This window comes from Lepus europaeus, chromosome 15 (assembly GCF_033115175.1).
Source record: "Lepus europaeus isolate LE1 chromosome 15, mLepTim1.pri, whole genome shotgun sequence".
NCBI classification, from domain to species: domain Eukaryota; kingdom Metazoa; phylum Chordata; class Mammalia; order Lagomorpha; family Leporidae; genus Lepus; species Lepus europaeus.
In genome coordinates this window covers 28,851,185-28,871,822 of record NC_084841.1, presented here as the reverse complement: position 1 = coordinate 28,871,822, position 20,638 = coordinate 28,851,185, and the positions used below count along the sequence as shown (strand labels likewise).

The window sequence follows — 20,638 nt, the reverse complement described above, 5'->3', positions numbered from 1 at the left end:
ATAGCAGAGAGCTGAATTGGAAGTGGAGCAGCCAGGACTTGAACCAGCGCCCATATGGGATGCCGGCACTGCAGGTAGTGGCTTTCCCTGCTACACCACAATGCTAGCCTCTTCAACTTTTCTTTAACAGTAGAATACAGCCCTTGCTTGGCTTGACCTCTCTGTCTTGCCCCATAGGAGTGCTAATGAGAGTCAGTTTTTCTGGGACTTCAGCATTTTGGGAATAGTATGAAAACAGGCTTCTGGTGGTATGCTTTGTTTGGGTGGGGGTGTGGCAATTAGTCATAGACTTTTAAATATGGAACTAGTTTTAAAAATTTGGAGGTGGGACATGCTTTTACAGTTGTTAAGATGCTACTTGGGATGCCTGCATCCCATTTTGGAGTTTCTGGTTAAAGTCTTTGTCCCTTCTAATTAATTACATCTTCCTGCTAATGCACACCCTAGGAGGGCAGTAGATGGTGGCTCAAGTAGTCCCTGGTGCCCACATGGGAGACTCCGATTGAGCTGCTGGTTCCTGGCTTCCACTTGGCTCAGCCTCAGCTGTTGCTTGCTTTTGAGGGGTGAATCAGTGGATGGGGGATCTTTCCTTTTTTCCCCCTCCATCTGCCTTTCAAATAAAATGAAGATAAAATTTAAAAAATAATTTGGAGGCAAGCTTTTGCATTAGAGCACATAAGAGATGATATGGTCAGGAACTCAGTGACAGCATGAATGTAAAGGACAAAGTTTACAGGGGGGCTGGCGCTGTGGTGTAGCGGGTAAAGCTACTGCCTGCAGTGCCAACATCCTTTATGGGTGCCAGTTCAAGTCCCAGGTGCTCCACTTTCGATCCAACTCTGTGCTATGGCCTGGGAAAGCAGTAGAAGATGGCCCAAGTGCTTGGGCCCCTGCACCCATGAGGGAGACTCCTAAGAAGCTTTGGATTGGCTCAACTGCAGCCATTGCGGCCATTTGGGTAGTGAACCAGTAGATGGAAGACCTTTCTCTCTGTATCTCCCTTTGTCTGTAACCCTACCTCTCAAATAAATCAATAAATCTTTAAAAAAGATTTTTTAAAAAAAGTTTATGGGCTTAATTGTTGGACCTCACCACTGGCTGGCTGTGAAGATTAAGTGTGAGGGATGAATTAAAGGAAATATCTTGGTTTATTCTGTTGACTTAGGTAAATGGTGCTATTAATAATTGGTATGGGTCTCACAAGAGCATATTTAAAGGGGGATTATATGGTCAGATTTAGATAATTTTGAGGTAAGGTACCCAAACTACCCATGGGTAAACGGAAAGGTAGGCATTTGAAAATTTGAGCCTGTAACTCCAGAGACATTTGGGCTGTCAGGATAAATTGCAAAGGTTCAGGGGCAAACTAGGTCAAGTACCTGAGTTGGGGAGATAACTCAGAGAAAATGAAGTGAGAGCAGCTAAGAAAGCCAAAGATGGCACCTTGAGCAGTATCAGCAAACAAAGGAAGAGGTAAGCAGCTTAACAAGGGAATTGCAGAAATAAAGAACAATGAGGAAAGTGAAGATGAGAGCCTTGGAGAAAGAGTAAGTGGAATGGAAGTGATCCAAGGTAAATAGCAAGTACATCTGAAGAAATCTTTAGGGCTCAGTGCATGAAGCCTGATCATGATAGGTGAATACTTGACATTCTAGCTGTTAATTAGGTGCCACTAACAATTTGAAGGCAACTTGGAGTAATCTAGTATTCCATTAGTTAAGTGTGTATACTTTTAAGAGTGCTTAAATTATGCCTAGTAAGTTTACATACCAAATTGTCATTGTCCAAACAGTTTGTAGATTTCTTATGTGTTACATTTTAACAAGATTCCTTTCCTTTTTGAGCTTGCTTGGACATTAGAATTCAGAATTACAACATTCAGCTGACAACTAAAAAAAAAACTTTAGAAATTTGTAGTTGTAATAAATTTACTTTTGGAGCCAGCGCCGCGGCTCACTAGGCTAATCCTCGGCCTTGCGGCGCCGGCACACCGGGTTCTAGTCCCGGTCGGGGCACCGGTCCTGTCCCGGTTGCCCCTCTTCCAGGCCAGCTCTCTGCTGTGGCCAGGGAGTGCAGTGGAGGATGGCCCACGTGCTTGGGCCCTGCACCCCATGGGAGACCAGGAGAAGCACCTGGCTCCTGCCATCGGATCAGCGCGGTGTGCCGGCCGCAGCGCGCCTACCGCGGCAGCCATTGGAGGGTGAACCAATGGCAAAGGAAGACCTTTCTCTCTGTCTCTCTCTCTCACTGTCCACTCTGCCTGTCAAAAATAAAAAAAAATAATAAAAAAAAATTTAAAAAAAATCACTTTTGGTTAAGTAAAAATATGATAATTTAATAAAAATGATTTAGATCATTTAGAAAACAGCATAACTATCACATCTAGCCTTAAACTGTGCTAAATCAGTCTAATTAGAATCTTCCTCTTCTTTCAAGCTGTTTTTTTTTTTTTTTTTTTTTTGACAGGCAGAGTTAGACAGTGAGAGAGAGAGACAGAGAGAAAGGTCTTCCTTTGCCGTTGGTTCACCCTCCAATGGCTGCTGCGGCCGGCGCATCTCGCTGATCCGAAGGCAGGAGCCAGGTGCTTCTCCTGGTTTCCCATGGGGTGCAGGGCCCAACTACTTGGGCCATCCTCCATTGCACTCCCTGACCACAGCAGAGAGCTGGCCTGGAAGAGGGGCAACCAGGACAGAATCCGGCGCCCCGACCGGGACTAGAACCTGGTGTGCCAGCGCCGCAGGCGGAGGATTAGCCTATTGAGCCACGGCGCCAGCCTGTGTTGTATTTTAATATTGAAATGATTTCGGGAAAACTGTTGTTGGTTTTGGGGGATTTTGCAGGAGAAACTCTTTTGCTTAGAGTAAAATGTGTCTGTACAAATTGTAGAGTCACCTACTTTTTTCCAAGTATCTACTGGTGAGAAGAGTTAACAAAAGTTTTTAGAAAAAAATATTAAAGACTGTTACTAATCTTTAATAATGTGTACCATTGCAGAATCAAGAATGCAGCTAAATTAACTTCTTTAATCTTTTTTTATCAAAGGTATTTATTTGAAAGGCAGAGTGATAGAGATGTATATTCCATCTGCTGGTTTGATTCCCCAGATGCCCACGACAGCCATGGCTGGGTCAGGGTGGAGCCAGGAGCCACAAACTCCATATGTCCCTCCCATGTTGGTGGCATGTACTAAGTACTTGGGCATCGTCTGCTGCCTTCTGAAGTGCATTAGTAGGAAGCTGGATCAGAAGTGGAGAAGCCAGGACTCCAACCAGCACTCTGATATGGGATGTGGGTATCCAAAGTAGTGTCTTGACTTACTGTACCAAAACACCCACCTCTCTTTACCTTTTAATTGAAAGATACTTTCCAGTACATCACATGTTCTTGTTTTTTGTCTAAGGTGTTTTTAGATGTTCGAAGTCATGTTATTTTTGGGAGTGAGCATGAGATTTCCAACTTTTGCAGTTATTTAAAAAAAAGTAAGAGCCAGGAGATGACCATTTTGGCCTACTGGTTAAAAGTCCTGCATCCCACATTGGAGTGCTTGGGTTTGATTCCTGGCTCTGGCACCCAGCTCCAGCTTCCTGCCACTGTACACCCTGGGAGGCAGCAGGTGAAGGCTTAAATAATTGAGTTGCCATCATCCATGTAGAAGACCTGGATTGCGTACCTGGCTGTTGGCTTTTGCAAGCATTTTGGTAGTGAGACAATTATTTGGTGAGCAGTCTGTCCCTGTCTATGCCTTTCTCATAAAGAAAAAAAAAAAGGGTCTATCACATAGTAAGTTAAGACTTTCTAACTGATGCTGTTTATACAGTGCTTTTTATTTTCAAATAACTAAATAACTTCATCTGCCTAGTTTAGCCAGTCCTTGCTAATGGCTCTTAGTAGCCTAATCAACTAGAACTTTAAAGAAATAATGAATAACTTACATTATCTAAATGTATGTTGAGCATGAGTAGTAGAGTTCACGAGAAGAAATTTGAGGAGGAATAAGAATTTGACATTTCTCTTCCAATGTTAAGTATTGTGATACTAAATGAACTTTATATCTAGATTTAGAGTTTGAGGAACTTTAGTGTTGTTAACAATCATAGAAAATTTAGAGTTTTTTTGTTAGTGTTCCAATACTTCTCCCTCCTCCCCCAATTCAAACCCCTTTACCATCTAAACAAAGTTCCCTAACCCTCACCTGCTGCATACCTTGATATTTTGGAACTTGCTGAACACTGGAAAGTAAGCACAAACTTTCCTGAACCACCAGACTAGAATTTTTAGAGCTTATACAGTAAGGTTTGTGTCTCTCATTCTTGGATACCTCTTTCATTTCATCTAACCCAAACATTTGAACATAACAATAAAAATCTGGACAGGGACTTGAAGTTCAAGTGTTTAGCTACTTTTTAGTTTTATTTATACCAGATTAGAAGCAGTTAATTTGATGGAATCGTTCTAATGGACTTACTGTATAGTTGTCATCGTCCTTGAGAGTTCTTTGTGCCCTGTTATTTGGTTGAGTTCACGTATTTAAATGAACAGTACTAGCCTCTCAGATATTTTAATACATTTAATTTTTTAGAGCTCAATTTCTAGGTTTGTAAAATGTTCAGTACTAAGGTGGTGGGATTAGTGAGGTAATTATTATAAGAAAATAATTGTTACTATAGTAACTAATCTGCCTCTGCTCAGTTATGACAGGCAAAGTTAGCCTGCTTTGCCAACTGTGGTCGCTTGGTTGAGTTACCTTCTTCAGCGTCTGGTTCTGCACTGTTGTTACTTTTCTGAAAAGTGCGTGAATGAATCACTCAGCATTTACAGTACCTAGAGATGATTGTGGTGGACATGGTAAGATCACTGCTGTCTGGTACTTGTGTTCTAGTAAGGAGAAACAAGTAGATTAAAAAGGACCTGAGATGATTGTAGGTGTGTACATGCTATGAGGAAAGGAATAGGGTTGAGAGGGAGTGAAGTTGATGGTGGTAGCTTTGCACTGTGTCAGCAGCACCAGCAGCAGTTGTGCAATTCTCACACCCCACAGTGGGGAAGAGCCAGGCTTGGGCTGAGGGAGGGGAGAGCTTTCCAACAAGCTCAGAGGAAAGAGCTCAGAATAGAATCACAAGACTGGAGTCAAGTAGAGAACATGGGGGCAAAATGTGGTAGGAAAAGGGAGCACAAGTTAGATCACAAAGGCCTTGGAGAGTTGCTAGGGAGGTCATACTCTATTAAAACTGCAATTTGAAAGTTAGCTTTCAAACAAATAAATCTTTTAAAAAACAGCAACAACTGTGATTTGCAGAAAGTGTTGAGCCTGAACAACAGATATGCTGTCGGTCTTTTGGTTGTGGTATTGGGGAGTGGAGTCTAGGGAGCCTAGATTAGAGATTTGTGTAGTAGTCCAGGTGTGGGATTATGTGTGGTACTATGAAGAGGAGCGAAGGGCATGGGTCAAACCTGGAATTCTGTAATTGGATATGGGAATAAGGGGGAAGGAGGCATCAAGTATGACTTGGCTTGCAATACAGATGGGGAATCCCTGGGCTAGAAAATCAGGGATTAGATAGCGAACGTGCCTGTTAGGTAGCCTACAAAGATACCAGATAGGTAATTGGGTAAATTCATTTTGAGCCCTAAATGTAGGTCAGGGTTAGGGATTCAGAATTATCAGCATGTAGCTCTCCTTTAAAGTTTGAAATTAGAGATTATGGAGGGAGGGAAGAAAAGCATTTTGATCCATATGTATTGAAATGTGGTTAGTGCAGTTTTAGTTAATCCATAACTAATTAATGGTAGTAATAACCTAAAAATGCTATATTCATCTGTAGATAGAAATTCTATTCTGTTTCTCAAACCTTATTTTTTATTAAAGCAGATGAAAGGTTATCTAATTATTACCATGGACACTGCCTTCCTTAAAAATGAGTCTTGATGTTGGTCTGCTCTGACTAAATGAGGCTTTGGCTGGGCACTAAGCTGTTGTGTAGGCTGACCTAGTATGTCATTGTTGGATACACCTGTTAATTTTCGTAAGCGTCAAATGCTTCTTCAGCTGCTCTTTTGAGGAGTCTATGTTTGCCAGTAGATTATAGAGTGAGGACAACACTGTTTTAAAACTCTTCACCCAATATTCTTAGACAAAAGACTGGGAACATAGGTAATGAAATATTAACATTAATTATCTCTGATTAATGAAATATATATTTTAATTTTCCTTAAATATGTATCTTCAAGTTGTTAATATTTATAATCATTACTGAAGTAAAATACATATTAAAATGTTATCTAAAATGCCTTTTACTTCATAATTTAATAAGCTTTTCACATTTTCTTTCAAAATGGTTTTAAATTAAACAAATTGTGAGGTAGTAATACAGAGTTCTTACATACTTCTCTCTCCTTTCTCCTGTTAACATCTCATTATTAGCACATTTGTCACAGTAAATGAGCCAATCCAATTTCCTCTATTGTGTTTTATCCAAACTCAACAAGAAATGATTTAAAACAATATATTTAAGATTGCATATTGAATAGGTACTTGAAAAATTGATTCCCTATCACTGAAGGGAAGGATACAAAGGAATTTGGAAGAATGAAGAAAATGTGCTTTTGAATTCTATTAGCATTCACTTTAGTAGACAGATTTCCTACTCTTTCAACGTTTTACTTTATGAATTAATTAGAAGACATATATTTTAAAAGGAAAACATTAATGGCAAGCTAGTTACATTACTCCAATCAACTAGGAGAAGTAATTCCTGTAGGATACATGTGTGTATATTTAAAAGTTATCCTTTCTTAGGGAGCTGAACAAACTTTTGTTTACATTGGGTAGGGTAAATTCCAAGTAGAGTTCATAAATCTGAACACAAGAGAGCAGCAAATCTAAGTGGAACAAAGGTCATCTAAGTACCTCTAAAAATATGCTTAAGGTATTCATTTGTGATATATTAAAAGACATTAAAAATAAAAAACTTAAGCTGTTAAATGTTGAATTTAGATCCTACTGACTATATGATTCAGAAAACAACACTGTATTTGGTATTGAACTGAAATTATGATTTTTCTGAAATCAGGCTTCTTAGTTCACTTTTTAACTAGTAGGTTTCACAGGTGGTCATTAAAATGTGCCTTAAAAATGTTTTATTTGGGACTGGTGTTGTGGCATAGAGGGTGAAGCCACCACCTGCAATACCTGCATCCCATCGAGGTGCAGGTTTGAGACCCTGCTGCACTACTTCCGATCCAGCTCCCTGCTAATGTACCTGGCATAATAGCAGAGGATGGCACAAGGGTTTGGGGCCCTGCACCCACATGGGAGATCTGGAAGAGGCTCCTGATTCCTGGCTTTGGTCTGGCCCAACCCTGGCCATTGTGGCCATTTGGGGGGTGAAACAGCAGATGGAAGATCTCTCTATCTCTTCCTCTCCCTATGTAGCTCTGACTTTTAAATAAATGGATGAAGCTAAAAAAAAAAAAAAAAAAGTTTTGGGGCTGGCACTGTGGCATAGTAGATTAAAGCCCTGGCCTAGCAACACTGGCATCCCATATGTGTGCTGGTATGAGTCCTGGCTACTCCAGTTCTGATCCAGCTCTCTGCTGTGGCCTGAGAAAGCAGTTGAAGATGGCCCAAGTCCTTGGGTTCCTGAACCCGCTTGGGAGACCAGGAAGAAGCTCTTGGCTTTGGATAGGTTCAGTTCCGGCTGTTACAGCCATTTGGGGAGTGAACCAGTGGGTGGAAGACCTATCTCTCTCGATATCCACCTCTCTCTAACTCTGTCTTTCAGATAAATAAAGTAAATCTTTTAAAAAAGTTTCATTTTATAAATAGCTTTTTAAAGGCTTAACTTTATAACACCATATGTATCAATAGTAAAACATTTCTTTTTATTTTAGCTTGCACTGAAAGGCTCCAGCTACAGTGGACTGCTTGAACGACATCATATTCACACCAAAAATGTAGAGCATATTATAGATAGTTTACGGTAAGTCTACGGATGAGGTCTTGACTAGGATTGTATATTCAGGACTTCCATTTTTTACTTGTATTAGCAGATAATGTTTAGATTTTAAATAAAGATTGTTATGAGACCGTTTTACAAAAAGCATATGAAAGTTAATGGACCTGACCTTACAGATTTCTAAGGAGATTTTTATTCTTCTCCAAAAAATTTCATGGATGTTTTCAGTTATTATTTGGTCAGCCAGAGAACTACCTTTGTTGCAGAGTTAATTCAGTACACAGTAGGCTTCAATGGTATGTGCAATGTTTCATTTCTCAGAATGGTGGATTGTATGGATGTACTTCACTTTTTGAGTGACTAAATTGTAGAAATTTCAGTTAATTTGGGACTTAGTGCAGTAGGAATAAATATGTACACAAGAAAACCATTTTGAGAAAATGCAGATTACAAAGTATTTTAGTTTGGCACTCAACAAATATTAACTTTAAAATAACAATAGTTTTATAACAAAACTTGTCTAAGTATTAGTCTTCTGGGCCATTACTATATTAACTTTAATATTACAAGAAGTGAAGGTAATAAAATTATAACTATATATGTAACTATATATTGCTATTTGTCAGTGATTATCAAATGTTTTTAAAGCACATGGAGATGATAATTCCTTTGAATTTATTCCTTTGCTTCTTGACCTCTCTTAGCTAATTGACTATTAAGTGTAAATGAAGCTAACTATATAAATTTGTTCATAAGACAGATTTATTTTATATTTATACATCCATTGTAATTGCCTCTCAGAAAATAATGCTCCTATTATAGATGTTATTAATGCATTTTATGTAACTTTGCTTTTTTCTCTTAGGAATGAGGGAATTGAGGTTCGTCTGGTCAAGAGGAGAGAATATGATGAAGAGACTGTTCGATGGGCTGATGCTGTCATAGCTGCAGGAGGTAATAGTTTTAGAGAGTTATGAAAGTATTCTTTAATATACATTATTTCCAAATATCCTGGGGTCTAGCTATATTAAAGCCTTCTCAGTCCTACCATAAGACAAATTTTTAGATTAGGTTTAACAGATCTTTTTTTAAAAAAATATTTATTTACTTTGAAGGCAGAGCAAGAGATCCATATTGTCTATCCACTGGTCCTCTCCCCAAATAACTGCAACAGCTAGGGAGTGAGAAAATGACAGTGGTACCTATCAGCGTGGCCCATGGCAAAAAGAGTCCTCTTCCCCACTCTCCACTTCTTTTTAACTGGTAGGGGTGTTACCCCAATTGAATGTACAAACCAGATGGGGTCCTAGAATGTGCCCTACTCCCAGGTGAGACAAGTTCATCCTGGGAAGGTAGGTGTATCAAGCCGACAGTTTTAGGACAAAGTTACTTTGCAGGGGTACAAGAATTCCAGCTCACCTAAATTTTAAATGCCTAGTTACACCATGTCAGGATTATGTAAATTCCGTTCCTGTTTGGCCCCAATGTTTGCTTATGGTTTTCCTGAATTTTAATGTGCTCTTTCTAAAACTTTAAATCGACAGAGCTGTTGGTGGAAAAATCTAAAGTTAGACATTCTGGGGGTATGTTCTCATTAAAATGAGTGAATTTGGAGTAGTGTTATGAGAAAAGGAAAGGAAATTGACTAATAGATGTTTTGGGATTAGAGCAGTGGTTCCTAAGAAGGGGAACACTACTGGCATCTAATGGGTAGTGATCAGGGATGCTACTTCACATTTTACAGCACACAAGGAAGCCCTCACAGCAAAGAATTATTCTGAAATTTCAATCTTAAAAATTTAGGGGCAGTGTCGTGGCGCAGCAGGTTAAGCCACTATTTGCAGTGCTGGAATCCCATATCTGAACTCCAGTTTAAGTCCTAGCTGCCCTGCTTCTTATCCAGCTCCCGTTAATGTGTCTGAGAAGGGAGCAGAAGATGGCTCTAGTGCTTGGGCTCCTGCCACCTTTTGGAAACCTGAAGAGTTCCAGACCCTTGGTTTCAGCCTGGCCCAAGCCCCAACCATTACAGCCATTTGGGTACTGAACTAATGGGTGAAAGATTGATCTGTCTCTCTCTCTGTCTCTTTCTTTCTCTCTGTCACTCTGCCTTTTAAATAAATAAAATCTTTAAAAGAAATCAAGATTTGATTTAAAATTTGTTAAATTCCTGGATTTTAGCAGTAGGCATGATTTGAGGGTGCTTGAAAAAGGTTGTGAAAAATGGAATTAAAATATGTTTATTTTGTTGTCTCAGAATTTTGAAATCTGCTCGTAGTGGAAATCTTCAAAAAGTTCATGGAAAATATGTATTATGAAAAAGCTGTGCATAGACTTAAAAAACTTTTTGTGTAAGAATAAACTTACCTTTTAATTCCGTTCTCCATGGATTTTTTGAAGTACTCTGATGCAGAAGTCCAGATGGTAGAAAAGAAGTGGAGTATGGGGCCAGCTCTGTGGCGCAGCGGGTTAAAGCCCTGGCCTGAAGCACCGGCATCCCATATGGGCGCCGGTTCTAGTTCCTGCTGCTCATCTTCCTATCCAGCTCTCTATTATGGCCTAGGATAGCAGTAGAAGATGGCCCAAGTGCTTCGGCCCCTGCACCCACATGGGAGACCCGGAAGAAGCTCCTGGCTCCTGGCTTCGGATTGGCACAGCTCCAGCCGTTGCAGTCAATTGGGGAGTGAACCATCGGATGGAAGACCTCTCTCTCTGTCTCTACCTCTCTCTGTAATTCTTTCAAATAAATAAAATAAATCTTAAAAAAAAAAAAAAGGTGGAGTGGTCTGTGGCTGGTCAATAGCGTAGGATGTAATTGTTACAATGAAAGAAATTGTTTTTGGGGCCGGCACTGTGGCGTAGTGGGTAAAGCAGCTGCCTGCAGTGCTGACATGTTGGGCGCTGGTTCCCATCCTGGCTGCTCCACTTCTCATCCAGCTCTCTGCTGTGGCCTGGGAAAGCAGTAGAAGATGGCCCAAGTCCTTGGGCCCCTGCACCCACGTGGGAGACCCAGAAGAAGCTCCTGGCTCCTGGCTTCGGATCTGCGCAACTCCAGCTGTTGCGGCTAGTTGGGGAGTGAACAGTCGGATGGAAGACCTCTTTATATCTCTCTCTGCCTCTCTTTCTCTCTCTCTGTAACTGACTTTCAAATAAATATTTTTTTTTAAAAGAACTTGTTTTCAAAATGTTGTCAAAAACTTGTAACTCTAGTTGTCTTTTGTCTTTTGTCCTTTAGGTGATGGCACAATGCTTCTAGCAGCAAGTAAAGTCTTGGACAGACTTAAACCAGTGATAGGGGTAAACACTGATCCAGAACGGTAAGAAAGAGTGTTTCTGATTGGTTGGTTTGTGTTTATTTTGGCAGATTATAAATACAAACATTTCTGCTTCACTTTGTGTTATATCTACTTGGTACAAGCTTTAAAATAGGGAAACTCTTCTTTATTTTCTCTATTACAGTCACATTGCTGGACCCTGTTGCAACAGGGACTTCAGTACATGTTTCAAGTGGAGGTACCCTTGTTCCTAGCTACCAGTAGAATCATATTTCAAAAACATCTGAGTGATGGAATTTAGGCATGTAGGTGTTGTTTTCAAGGATAGTTCTAGTTTTTAGCTCAGGCATAAAATTTACATGCATCTAGCTGGCATTGGTGGTAGGATATTATGTTACAGGATGGACCACTCCTCAGATTTGAGTATAGGCAGTTTGGAAGTAGGATCTTTGGCAGAAAAGACCTGAACCCTTGACCTGGTAAGTGTTGGGACCTTTGGTATTGCTTGAGTGTTGAGTTAATGTTCTTTCTTTGCTTTTCCTTATAGTTTCTGGTTATTGCCTCTACTGATTTTCTTGGTGACTTCATTGACTTAGTAGATTTCTCCCAATACTATTACTTTTTTTTTTCTTCCCTAGCTTCACTGATTATTCTCATTCTGTCCCAGTCACACATAGCTGTGTTTATACCTGGACTGATCATCAGGAATTTCCCCATCTATACAGCCCTGATTCCACTCTGATCAAAGCCTCCTGCCTTAACAACCTTTATCTCTCATCCCACTAAATTAATTCTTTAAGTATTTTGATCCCCTCTGTTTTCTTTGTTTAATTCTCCTTCACCTCATTTACTTTCTTGATAGTTTTTAAAATATTTTTAATCATTATCTTACCATTCAATCCAAATCAGTCCGATCATCATCCTTTCCACTCCAGCTACCAAGGTCATCTGGGAAAAAAAGTCATAGAAACTTGAGTGTGGTGGCACTTCTCCCACACTTAGAACTGGACCCAAAAGCCTTCTGCATAGCCCTAGTCATCTCTCATTACCATTCTATGTGGTGACTACTTCAGGAGTGGCTGTTTGGCTTCATTATACTCCTTACTTCTCCTGTTATTTTTTGTCAGTAGACCCTCTAAATCTCTATGGCTACTTCTTTGTCTTTATCTCCTTGAAGAGTGTCTGTCTGTCTGTCTGTCTTTCTTTCTGTCAATGCTTGTTTAAACTACTGGTATTTTCTTGTCTTTTTTTTTAAAGATTTATTTATTTATTTGGAATTCAGAGTTATACAGAGAAAGAAGGAGAGGCAAAGAGAGAGAGAGAGAGGTCTTCTGTCCTTGGGTTCACTCCCCAGATGGCTGCAACAGCCGGTGTTGTGCCGATCCAAAGCCAGGAGCCGCCTTCGTGTCTCCCACGCGGGTGCAGAGACGCAAGGACTTGGGCCACCTTCTACTGCTTTCCCAGGCCATAGCAGAGAGCTGGATCAGAAGTGGAGCAGCCGGGACTCGAACCGGCGCCCATATGGGATGCCGGCACTGCAGACGGCAGTTTTACCTGCTACGCCACAGAGCTGGCCCCACTACTGGTATTTTCAAATATTGTGCTCTAGGTCATCTTTTTTTTCTCCTTCATTCACTTTACTGTTTCAATAATAGTTGATTAACACCTGTGCCTTTAATTCAGATCCTGGTGACTCACAGATCTTATCTAACACCAAACTTGATCATTGTCTTCCCTACTGTGGCCAGTGGGATCTTTTTATAAAAGTTTGATATGTGACTTCTCTGCTGAGGGCATTGTAGTGGTTCTCCCTCTAACTCAGAATAAGATCTAATTCTTTTCTGTATCTGGGGTGACCAGCTTTTCCTGGCTTGCCTGAGATTTTCCCAGTTTTAGGCCTAGAAGTTTGTGTTCCATGAAATCATCATTCCAAGGAACAATTGATCAACTTAACTATGGCATAAGGCTTTATATTATCTGGCCTCTGTCTGTTCCTTATCCTTATTCCTGGCTGTTTTCCCCTTTCCTCATACAGTTCTGCCACACTGGCCTGTACTTGGATGTTATCTAGTGCTATTAAAAATGTGACATCTTAATTAGTCCACAGATGAGCCTCTTCCCTTTCTTATCAACCATCATTCTTGAATGAAATCATCACCTGGCCGGCACCATGGCTCAACAGGCTAATCTTCCGCCTTGCAGCGCCGGCATACCAGGTTCTAGTCCCGGTTGGGGCGCCGGATTCTATCCTGGTTGCTCTGCTTCCAGGCCAGCTCTCTGCTATGGCCCGGGAAGGCAGTGGAGGATGGCCCAAGTGCTTGGGCCCTGCACCCGCATGGGAGACCAGGAGAAGCACCTGGCTCCTGGCTTTGGATCAGCAAGATGCGCCGTGGAGGGTGAACCAATGGCAAAAGGGAAGACCTTTCTCTCTCTCTCTCTCACTATCCACTCTGCCTGTCAAAAAAAAAAAAAAAAAAAAAAAAAGAAATCATCACCTGTGCTGAAGAGGTGACTAATTCTCCCTCACCCCATCATCACATTGGTCCTGAGTTCCAGGATACCACCTTTGAGTCCATCTCTTGCCATCTTCACCATCACTCGCCTTTCATTATTTTTTAATTACTGCAGTAGCTTTCAGTCTCTCCCTTTCTAACCCATCCTTTACACTGTGTCTTCTTCAGCTCATTGTATCCACCCCTTAATTAAAATCTTTAGGGTTTCCCTATGACTTTCAATTTACATTGCAAATTCCTTAGCGTAACAGATAACCATCTATTGTCTCTGCTTTTCTGGTTTCATCTATCTTCATAAACTCACAGGTTTATACATTGTTCAGGGTAATCCTTCCTAAAGGCTGCTCGTAAGTGCAAATTATAACTGTATGAGCATCTACTAACATACATGCTAGATGCTCGCATGGGGATGCTTTTGCTCTTTGGAGGAGCTTTGTTGATATATAAGATAGTGTATGATATGAAAGAGTAAGTGAAAGTTATCGAAACGGCACATTTTTTTTTCATGCCTTTATATATGCTTTTTCCAAGAATACCCTTAACAGCATTTAGTTCTTGTTTATCCAAGACTTTTGGTTCCTTTCCTGGGCTCTGACACTTTTCCTGTAAAGAAAGCATTTATATTATTTTCTTCTTGTTTGTCTCTTAGGTTATAATTCCTTGAATGTAGAACCTTGTATTTTGTCACTATCATAGTTTTTGTTTTTTCTTAAAGCTTATTTATTTGAAAGGCGGAGTTACAGAGAGAGGGAGAGACAAAGAAAGAGAGATCTTCCACCCACTGGTTCACTCCCCAAATGGCCACGACATCTGGGCTGGGCCAGGCCAGAGTCAGGAGTCAGGAGCTGCTTCTGGGTCTCCCACGTGGGTGCAGGGACCCAAGTACTTGGGTCATTTTCTGGTGCTTTTCCAGGTGGTTTAGCGGAGAGCTGGTTGGGAAGTGGAGCAGCCAGGACTCAAACTGGTACCTATATGGGATGCTGGCATTGCAGGTGGTGGCTTAACCCACCATGCCACAGTGCCAGTCCCCACTATCATACATAGCTGGTAGGCAATAAGCAGTTGAAAAATGAATGATTAATTAAATGACCTTAGGGGCCAGGTCTAGGTCTCCAGTGTAGCTGAGTAAATATTCCCTGAACATGAATAATTTGAGATCATTCATTCAGTGATTGGCTTTGGATTGCCTTCAGTATTGATGAATATGAATGGGCTTATAACTTCTTAATAGCATACTTTTATGTCATTAAAATATTCTTAACTTCAGTAATTATAGTTCATACACTTTATTGAACTATATTTTCCTTTAAAAAACAACTAGGTCAGTATGATTCTCTAATTCCCTCCAACCTTTAGTTGGTTGCCTGTATCCCTAACTGATAGCTGACTATAACCTCATCAGAGACCTTTCTCTCAAGCATTCTAGACATGCAGGTATCTTTCTATCAAATAACTGGTGATAGCTTTACATACTTAACACTGTGTTAAATATTAGTGAGTATATAAGTTAAAAACTTGGGCCCTGCCCTTTCTTAACCTCAGTCTTGACCTTCTCAGATAAAGAAATTGACTATTCATAACTTTGTAAAAACTTTTTTCTCTTCACACTTACATAAGCTAATTTATATTTATTATTAGGAATTTATTTGCCAAGAGTCCAGCCTTACCTATTCAAGAATGAAGTATCAAACAAATGTGATGATTGAACTTTCTGGACACCATGTTATCTTCCTATAGCAGCCCATAGGCAATCTGACTAACTTGTAGTTTGCAGTTACTTGTTTTACTTTCTGTCTCTGACATCAAGCTATGAACTCCTTTGAATAAATGAAGCACTATAGTGAGTTAAGCTTTCTCAGTTCTCTTCTAGACTCTCAGGATATCTTAAATGATGTTAGAAAGGGATTATGATTCAAAACACTTCGACATAATTTGAGTCCTCAGAATAAGGAATGTCCTTGGTTTTTGTCACAGTTTTTGAGATGAGGAGGCTTAAAGTGACTTGCCCAGAGTTAATAGTTGAATAATTTAAAGGTAAAATGCAAGCAACACTGTAACATTAGGTTACTTTACAGGGTCATCCATCAGTGGCAGATTTCCTATTATTTGTAGATCTACTATAATGTGGGAACTTGAATATTATTGTGTGTTATAACATTAAAACTGGATGTAGACTACTATTTCTATTTGGTATTTTTTGTTCATGTTGAAAATAAAGTCAGTTTTCTAGAAAAATGAAATAAAATATAGAAACTTTCAGAATTTCATCTCATGTTTGTAGTTTGATAATTAACAAAATTTTTTTTCTCTCAATTCTTTTTCTTCTTTTCCTTACACCACCCCCAAAATGTCTTTTACAATAAAGGTCTGAGGGTCATTTATGCCTGCCTGTTCGATACACACATTCCTTCCCAGAAGCCTTGCAGAAGTTCTCTCGTGGTGAGTTCAGGTAGGAATTTCTTACTGTTATATGTAAATAAGCAAGTGCCACTAATAATGCTGTTAAAAATGAAACACACCAGATAATACTTGAATTGCTCCACAATTATAACAGTAGCCATATAAAGAATACATACTGAGTTGCACAGATCTAACTTGCCTTCTAATTCCCCTGGAACCATGTAGAGAAACACTGACAGAATGTTAGCTGGCCAATAATGTAATTGCCAAGTAGAGGCTTCTATCCTTAGTGAGATAGAGGTGGTGACTCCACTTTCTTGTGCTTGGTAGAAAGAAAAACTATTTGCTGCATTTGAATGTTCAGACTTTGAGATTTTATATTCATTATCCTTAACTTCCCATTCAGTAATGACTAGGATTTAGATTTAATTCAGCCATACTGAGACTCTTGCTATCTCAGTCTTGCATATTAAGTATTTCTTAAACAGTGTAGTTAGGATTTTAAAAAATATTATTTTGGGGGCCGGCGCTGTGGCGTAGCCAGTAAAGCCGCCGCCTGCAGTGCCAACATCCCATGTGGGCACTGGTTTGAGTCCTGGCTGCTCCACTTCCCATCTAGCTCTCTGCTGTGGCCTGGGAAGGCAGTAGAAGATGGCCCAAGTCCTTGGGCCCCTGCACCCACATGGGAGTCTTGGAAGAAGCTGATGGCTCCTGGCTTCGGATCGACATAGCTCCGGCTGTTGTGGCCAATTGGGGAGTAAACCAGCAAATAAGAGACCTCTCTCTCTCTGACTCTTCTTCTCTCTGTGTAATTCTGAATTTCAAATAAATAAATTAATCTTTAAAAAATACTTCTTTTATATAATCTCTTCAGTGGTCAGATTAAAGAGGAGGCCAGAGGGAGAAGCTGAGCTGAAGTTAGCTGATTATATTTGAGAGTGCCAACCTAGATGCCTTTTGCTTTTTGACTTGTACCAGATGTACAGTTAAAGCTTTTTTCCTGGATACTTTGTGAAATTGTGTGAAATCTTCTCTTGTGAGTAGTTTCTACTCATTCTACTCATTTTGGAAGCTTGGCATCTTTGGAAATGACTAATTTATAACCAAGTTTGATTCTATTTTAGAGTAATATACTTCCCTAACAGAATCTGTACCTTTGACTTTTTTTTTTTTTTAAGATTTATTTATTTATTTTATTTTGAAAGTTAGAAACAGGGTGAGAGTGAGAGTGAGAGAAAGATCTTCCATCCACCAGTTCAATCCCCAGTTGGCAGAAGCAGCCAGTGCTGGGCCAGGGCCAAAGCGAGGACCAAGGAGCTTCATCCAGATCTCCCACATGGGTGCAGGGACCCAAGCACTTGAGCCATCTTCTGCCTTCCCAGGCACATTAGCAGGGTTCTGGATTGGAAATGGAGCAGCTGAAACCCTATATGGAATGCTGGTGTTGCAGGCAGTGGTTTAACCTGCTATGTTGCAGGTTGGCTGTCCCATTGGCTTTTGATACATCAAATATTAGTTTTGAAATCAATTAATTCTGATTTTTTTTCTTTTACCAAATATCATTTAAAAATTGAGGTGTAATCAGAAAATTTATAATTGTTATTTCTTAATTTACTTTACTGTTATTAAATTTTGTGCTGTTCTACTTTTAACACTGTTATTTTAATTTCAGAATGCTTTCTTTTTTGTATAATGTTTTTGCTGAACAAACACAAACTATTATTTAGTTCAATATTTGGAACTTCATGATCTCTTGAGTTTGATTTTAACTCAAATAACTTGGGAGATTTTGTACAAACATGTTAGCTATTTCTATTATAATGAAAAAGAGAACTAAACACCCAAATTTGTCTTTGAGCAGGAACCTTTGAGTTTTAGGTGTTTCTGGTACAATTCCTTCATGGGTAACTAGCATTTTAATATTAAATTTAAAAATGTTGTGAACTTAGTACGTCTGATCCTTAGTCGCATTTATTCTCTTTTAGAGTAAGTTGCTTTTGCTTCCCTTTCCTCAGGTGGCTGTGGAGGCAGCGGATCCGCCTGTACCTTGAAGGGACCGGCATCAACCCAGTTCCTGTGGACCTGCACGAACAGCAGCTGAGCTTGAATCAGCACAGTAGAGCTTTCAACATTGAACGAGTTGACGATGAAAGTAGGTAGATGGGGAGTTGGATGTGTTAGGGGCAATATGGCACTTTGACCTCAAGTTTTTCAAAGTAATAATTTATAAGCCATTTCTTTATTTATAAGCCATTTCATTTCTAATGGCAGGTAAGTACAGTGGCCTACAGCAGCTGCAAAATTTATAATTAGAAACTTTTTTTTTTTTTGGACAGGCAGAGTTAGACAGAGAGACAGAGAGAAAGGTCTTCCTTCTGTTGGTTCACCCCCAAAATGGCTGCTATGGCTGGCGCGCTGTGCCGATCTGAAGCCAGGAGCCAGGTGCTTCCTCCTGGTCTCCCATGCGGGTGCAGGGCCCAAGCACCTGGACCATCCTCCACTGCCTTCCCGGGCCACAGCAGAGAGCTGGACTGGAAGAGGAGCAACCAGGACAGAACCGGCACCCCAACCGGGACTAGAACCTGGGGTGCCAGTGCCGCAGGCGGAGAATTAGCCTAGTGAGCCGCAGCGCTGGCCCATAATAAGAAGAGAGAAATATAACATATTTCTAGAAGAAATGTTTCCTAGGACATGTTTGAAAACTACCTTATTAGGGAAGTGTTTTATCTGATGGGGTAGTTGATGTTTAAAGAAAGATTCTTGCCATTTTCAGCAACCCCAAAACAAATCCATACTCATTAGCAGTGAGTTTCCATCCTAGGAAACCATTAATGTGCATGAAGTCAGAGAGTATTTTTTCTTCTGTGATTGATTTATTCCATTTAGCTGCATGTTTCCAAGTATCCATGCTGTAGCCTGTAATTATCTATTGCTGAATAATTTTTTGTTGTGTGATATACATTCATCTTTCAGTATCTGTGAGGGATTGTTTCCAGAAGCTCAAGGGTACTAAAATCCATAGATGTTCAAATCCCAATAATTTGGAGTCGTAGTATTTGTGTGTAACCTGTACACATCATCTTGTGTATGCTAAGTCATTCCTATCTTGTTTAATACAATGCAGGTGCTATGTAGGTAGCTATTTATTTTGTTGGCAATAGTGAGAAAAGTCTGTACATGTTCAGTGCAGTGTGAATTTTTTTTCAGTATTTCCACTCTGGTTAATCTACAAATGAGGAATAAAATCTACAAATACAGAGAGCTGACTTCTACACTTTTTTTATTTGTTCATCTGTTAAGTACATTTGGTGATTTATACTTTGGGCGACTAAAATAACGTTGCTATGTATGTCTGTGCACAAGTTATTATGTGGACATTTGTTTTAATTTTTCTGGGCTACGCACCTAGGAGTATAATTACTGGATCTTACAGTAACTCTGTGTTTAACATTTTGAGGAGCTGCCAAAGTATTCCAGTCAAGTTTTGTTGTCCCTACTCCACTGAAAAACATCTTGTCAAGATCATCAGTGACTTTCATTTTTCTGGATCTTGTGATAAATTGTCATCAGTCTTCTTATCTATCAGCAGAATGTAACTTAATGAATCATTTCTTAGAAAAACATTTAAAAGCAATGTGTGCATATTGTTTATTTTTATTTTTATTTTTTGACAGGCAGAGTGGAACAGTGAGAGAGAGAGAGAGAGAGAGGTCTTCCTTTTGCCTTTGGTTCACCCCACAATGGCTGCCGCGCTGATCCGAAGCCAGGAGCCAGGTGCTTCTCCTGGTCTCCCATGCGGGTGCAGGGCCCAAGGACTTGGGCCATCCTCCACTGCACTCCCGGGCCATAGCAGAGAGCTGGCCTGGAAGAGGGGCAACAGGGACAGAATCCGGCGCCCTGACCGGGACTAGAACCTGTTGTGCCGGTGCCACAGGCTGAGGATTAGCCTGTTGAGCTGCGGCGCCGGCCAATGTGTGCATATTGTAAACACATCGGAAAATATACTGCTAACCAAAATATTAAAAATTAAAACTTTACAACTCCATCATCCAGAGTTCACCACTGGTAGCACCATAGTGTACATACTTTCTGTTCTTTCTCTGTGCTCCATGTGTGTGTATATGTTTGTTTTTTTGGTGTGTGTATGTATTCATACTATTCTGAGTCCTGCTTTTAATGCTAACAGTTTTCAGCTTTTTCTTTCTGTAAGTTTTCAACTCATCTACTCAAGCCATATTCACCAACTTGTTCCCAGAATATCTTTCACAGCTAGTTTTAAAAGCAGTTTTCAGATGTTGGAGTCTGCCTTTATCTAGCTATTAGATCCTGTAGAGCTCTTTTAATTAAAAAAAAGGTACTAATTTATTTAAAAGACCAGCCAATTGTTCTTTTTTTTTTTTTTAAGGTTTATTTTATTTATTTGAAAGAGTTACAGAGAGAGGCAGATACAGAGAGAGAGGTCTTCCATCTGCTGGTTCACTCCCCAGATGGCTACACG

General features: G+C 40.0%; 1 protein-coding gene across 5 annotated transcripts in view; it reads left to right on the top strand.

Annotated features, from left to right (window-relative positions):
• NADK2 (NAD kinase 2, mitochondrial) overlaps positions 1-20,638 on the top strand; it is a 54,941-nt gene that overhangs the window by 9,227 nt on the left and 25,076 nt on the right. For all 5 annotated transcript variants that reach the window (XM_062212590.1, XM_062212585.1, XM_062212588.1 and 2 more), the window contains exons 2-6: positions 7,891-7,979; positions 8,821-8,909; positions 11,188-11,269; positions 16,106-16,189; positions 18,156-18,292. In XM_062212590.1, coding sequence (XP_062068574.1) covers positions 7,891-7,979; positions 8,821-8,909; positions 11,188-11,269; positions 16,106-16,189; positions 18,156-18,292 — 481 coding nt within the window. The remainder of the gene's footprint in view (positions 1-7,890; positions 7,980-8,820; positions 8,910-11,187; positions 11,270-16,105; positions 16,190-18,155; positions 18,293-20,638) is intronic.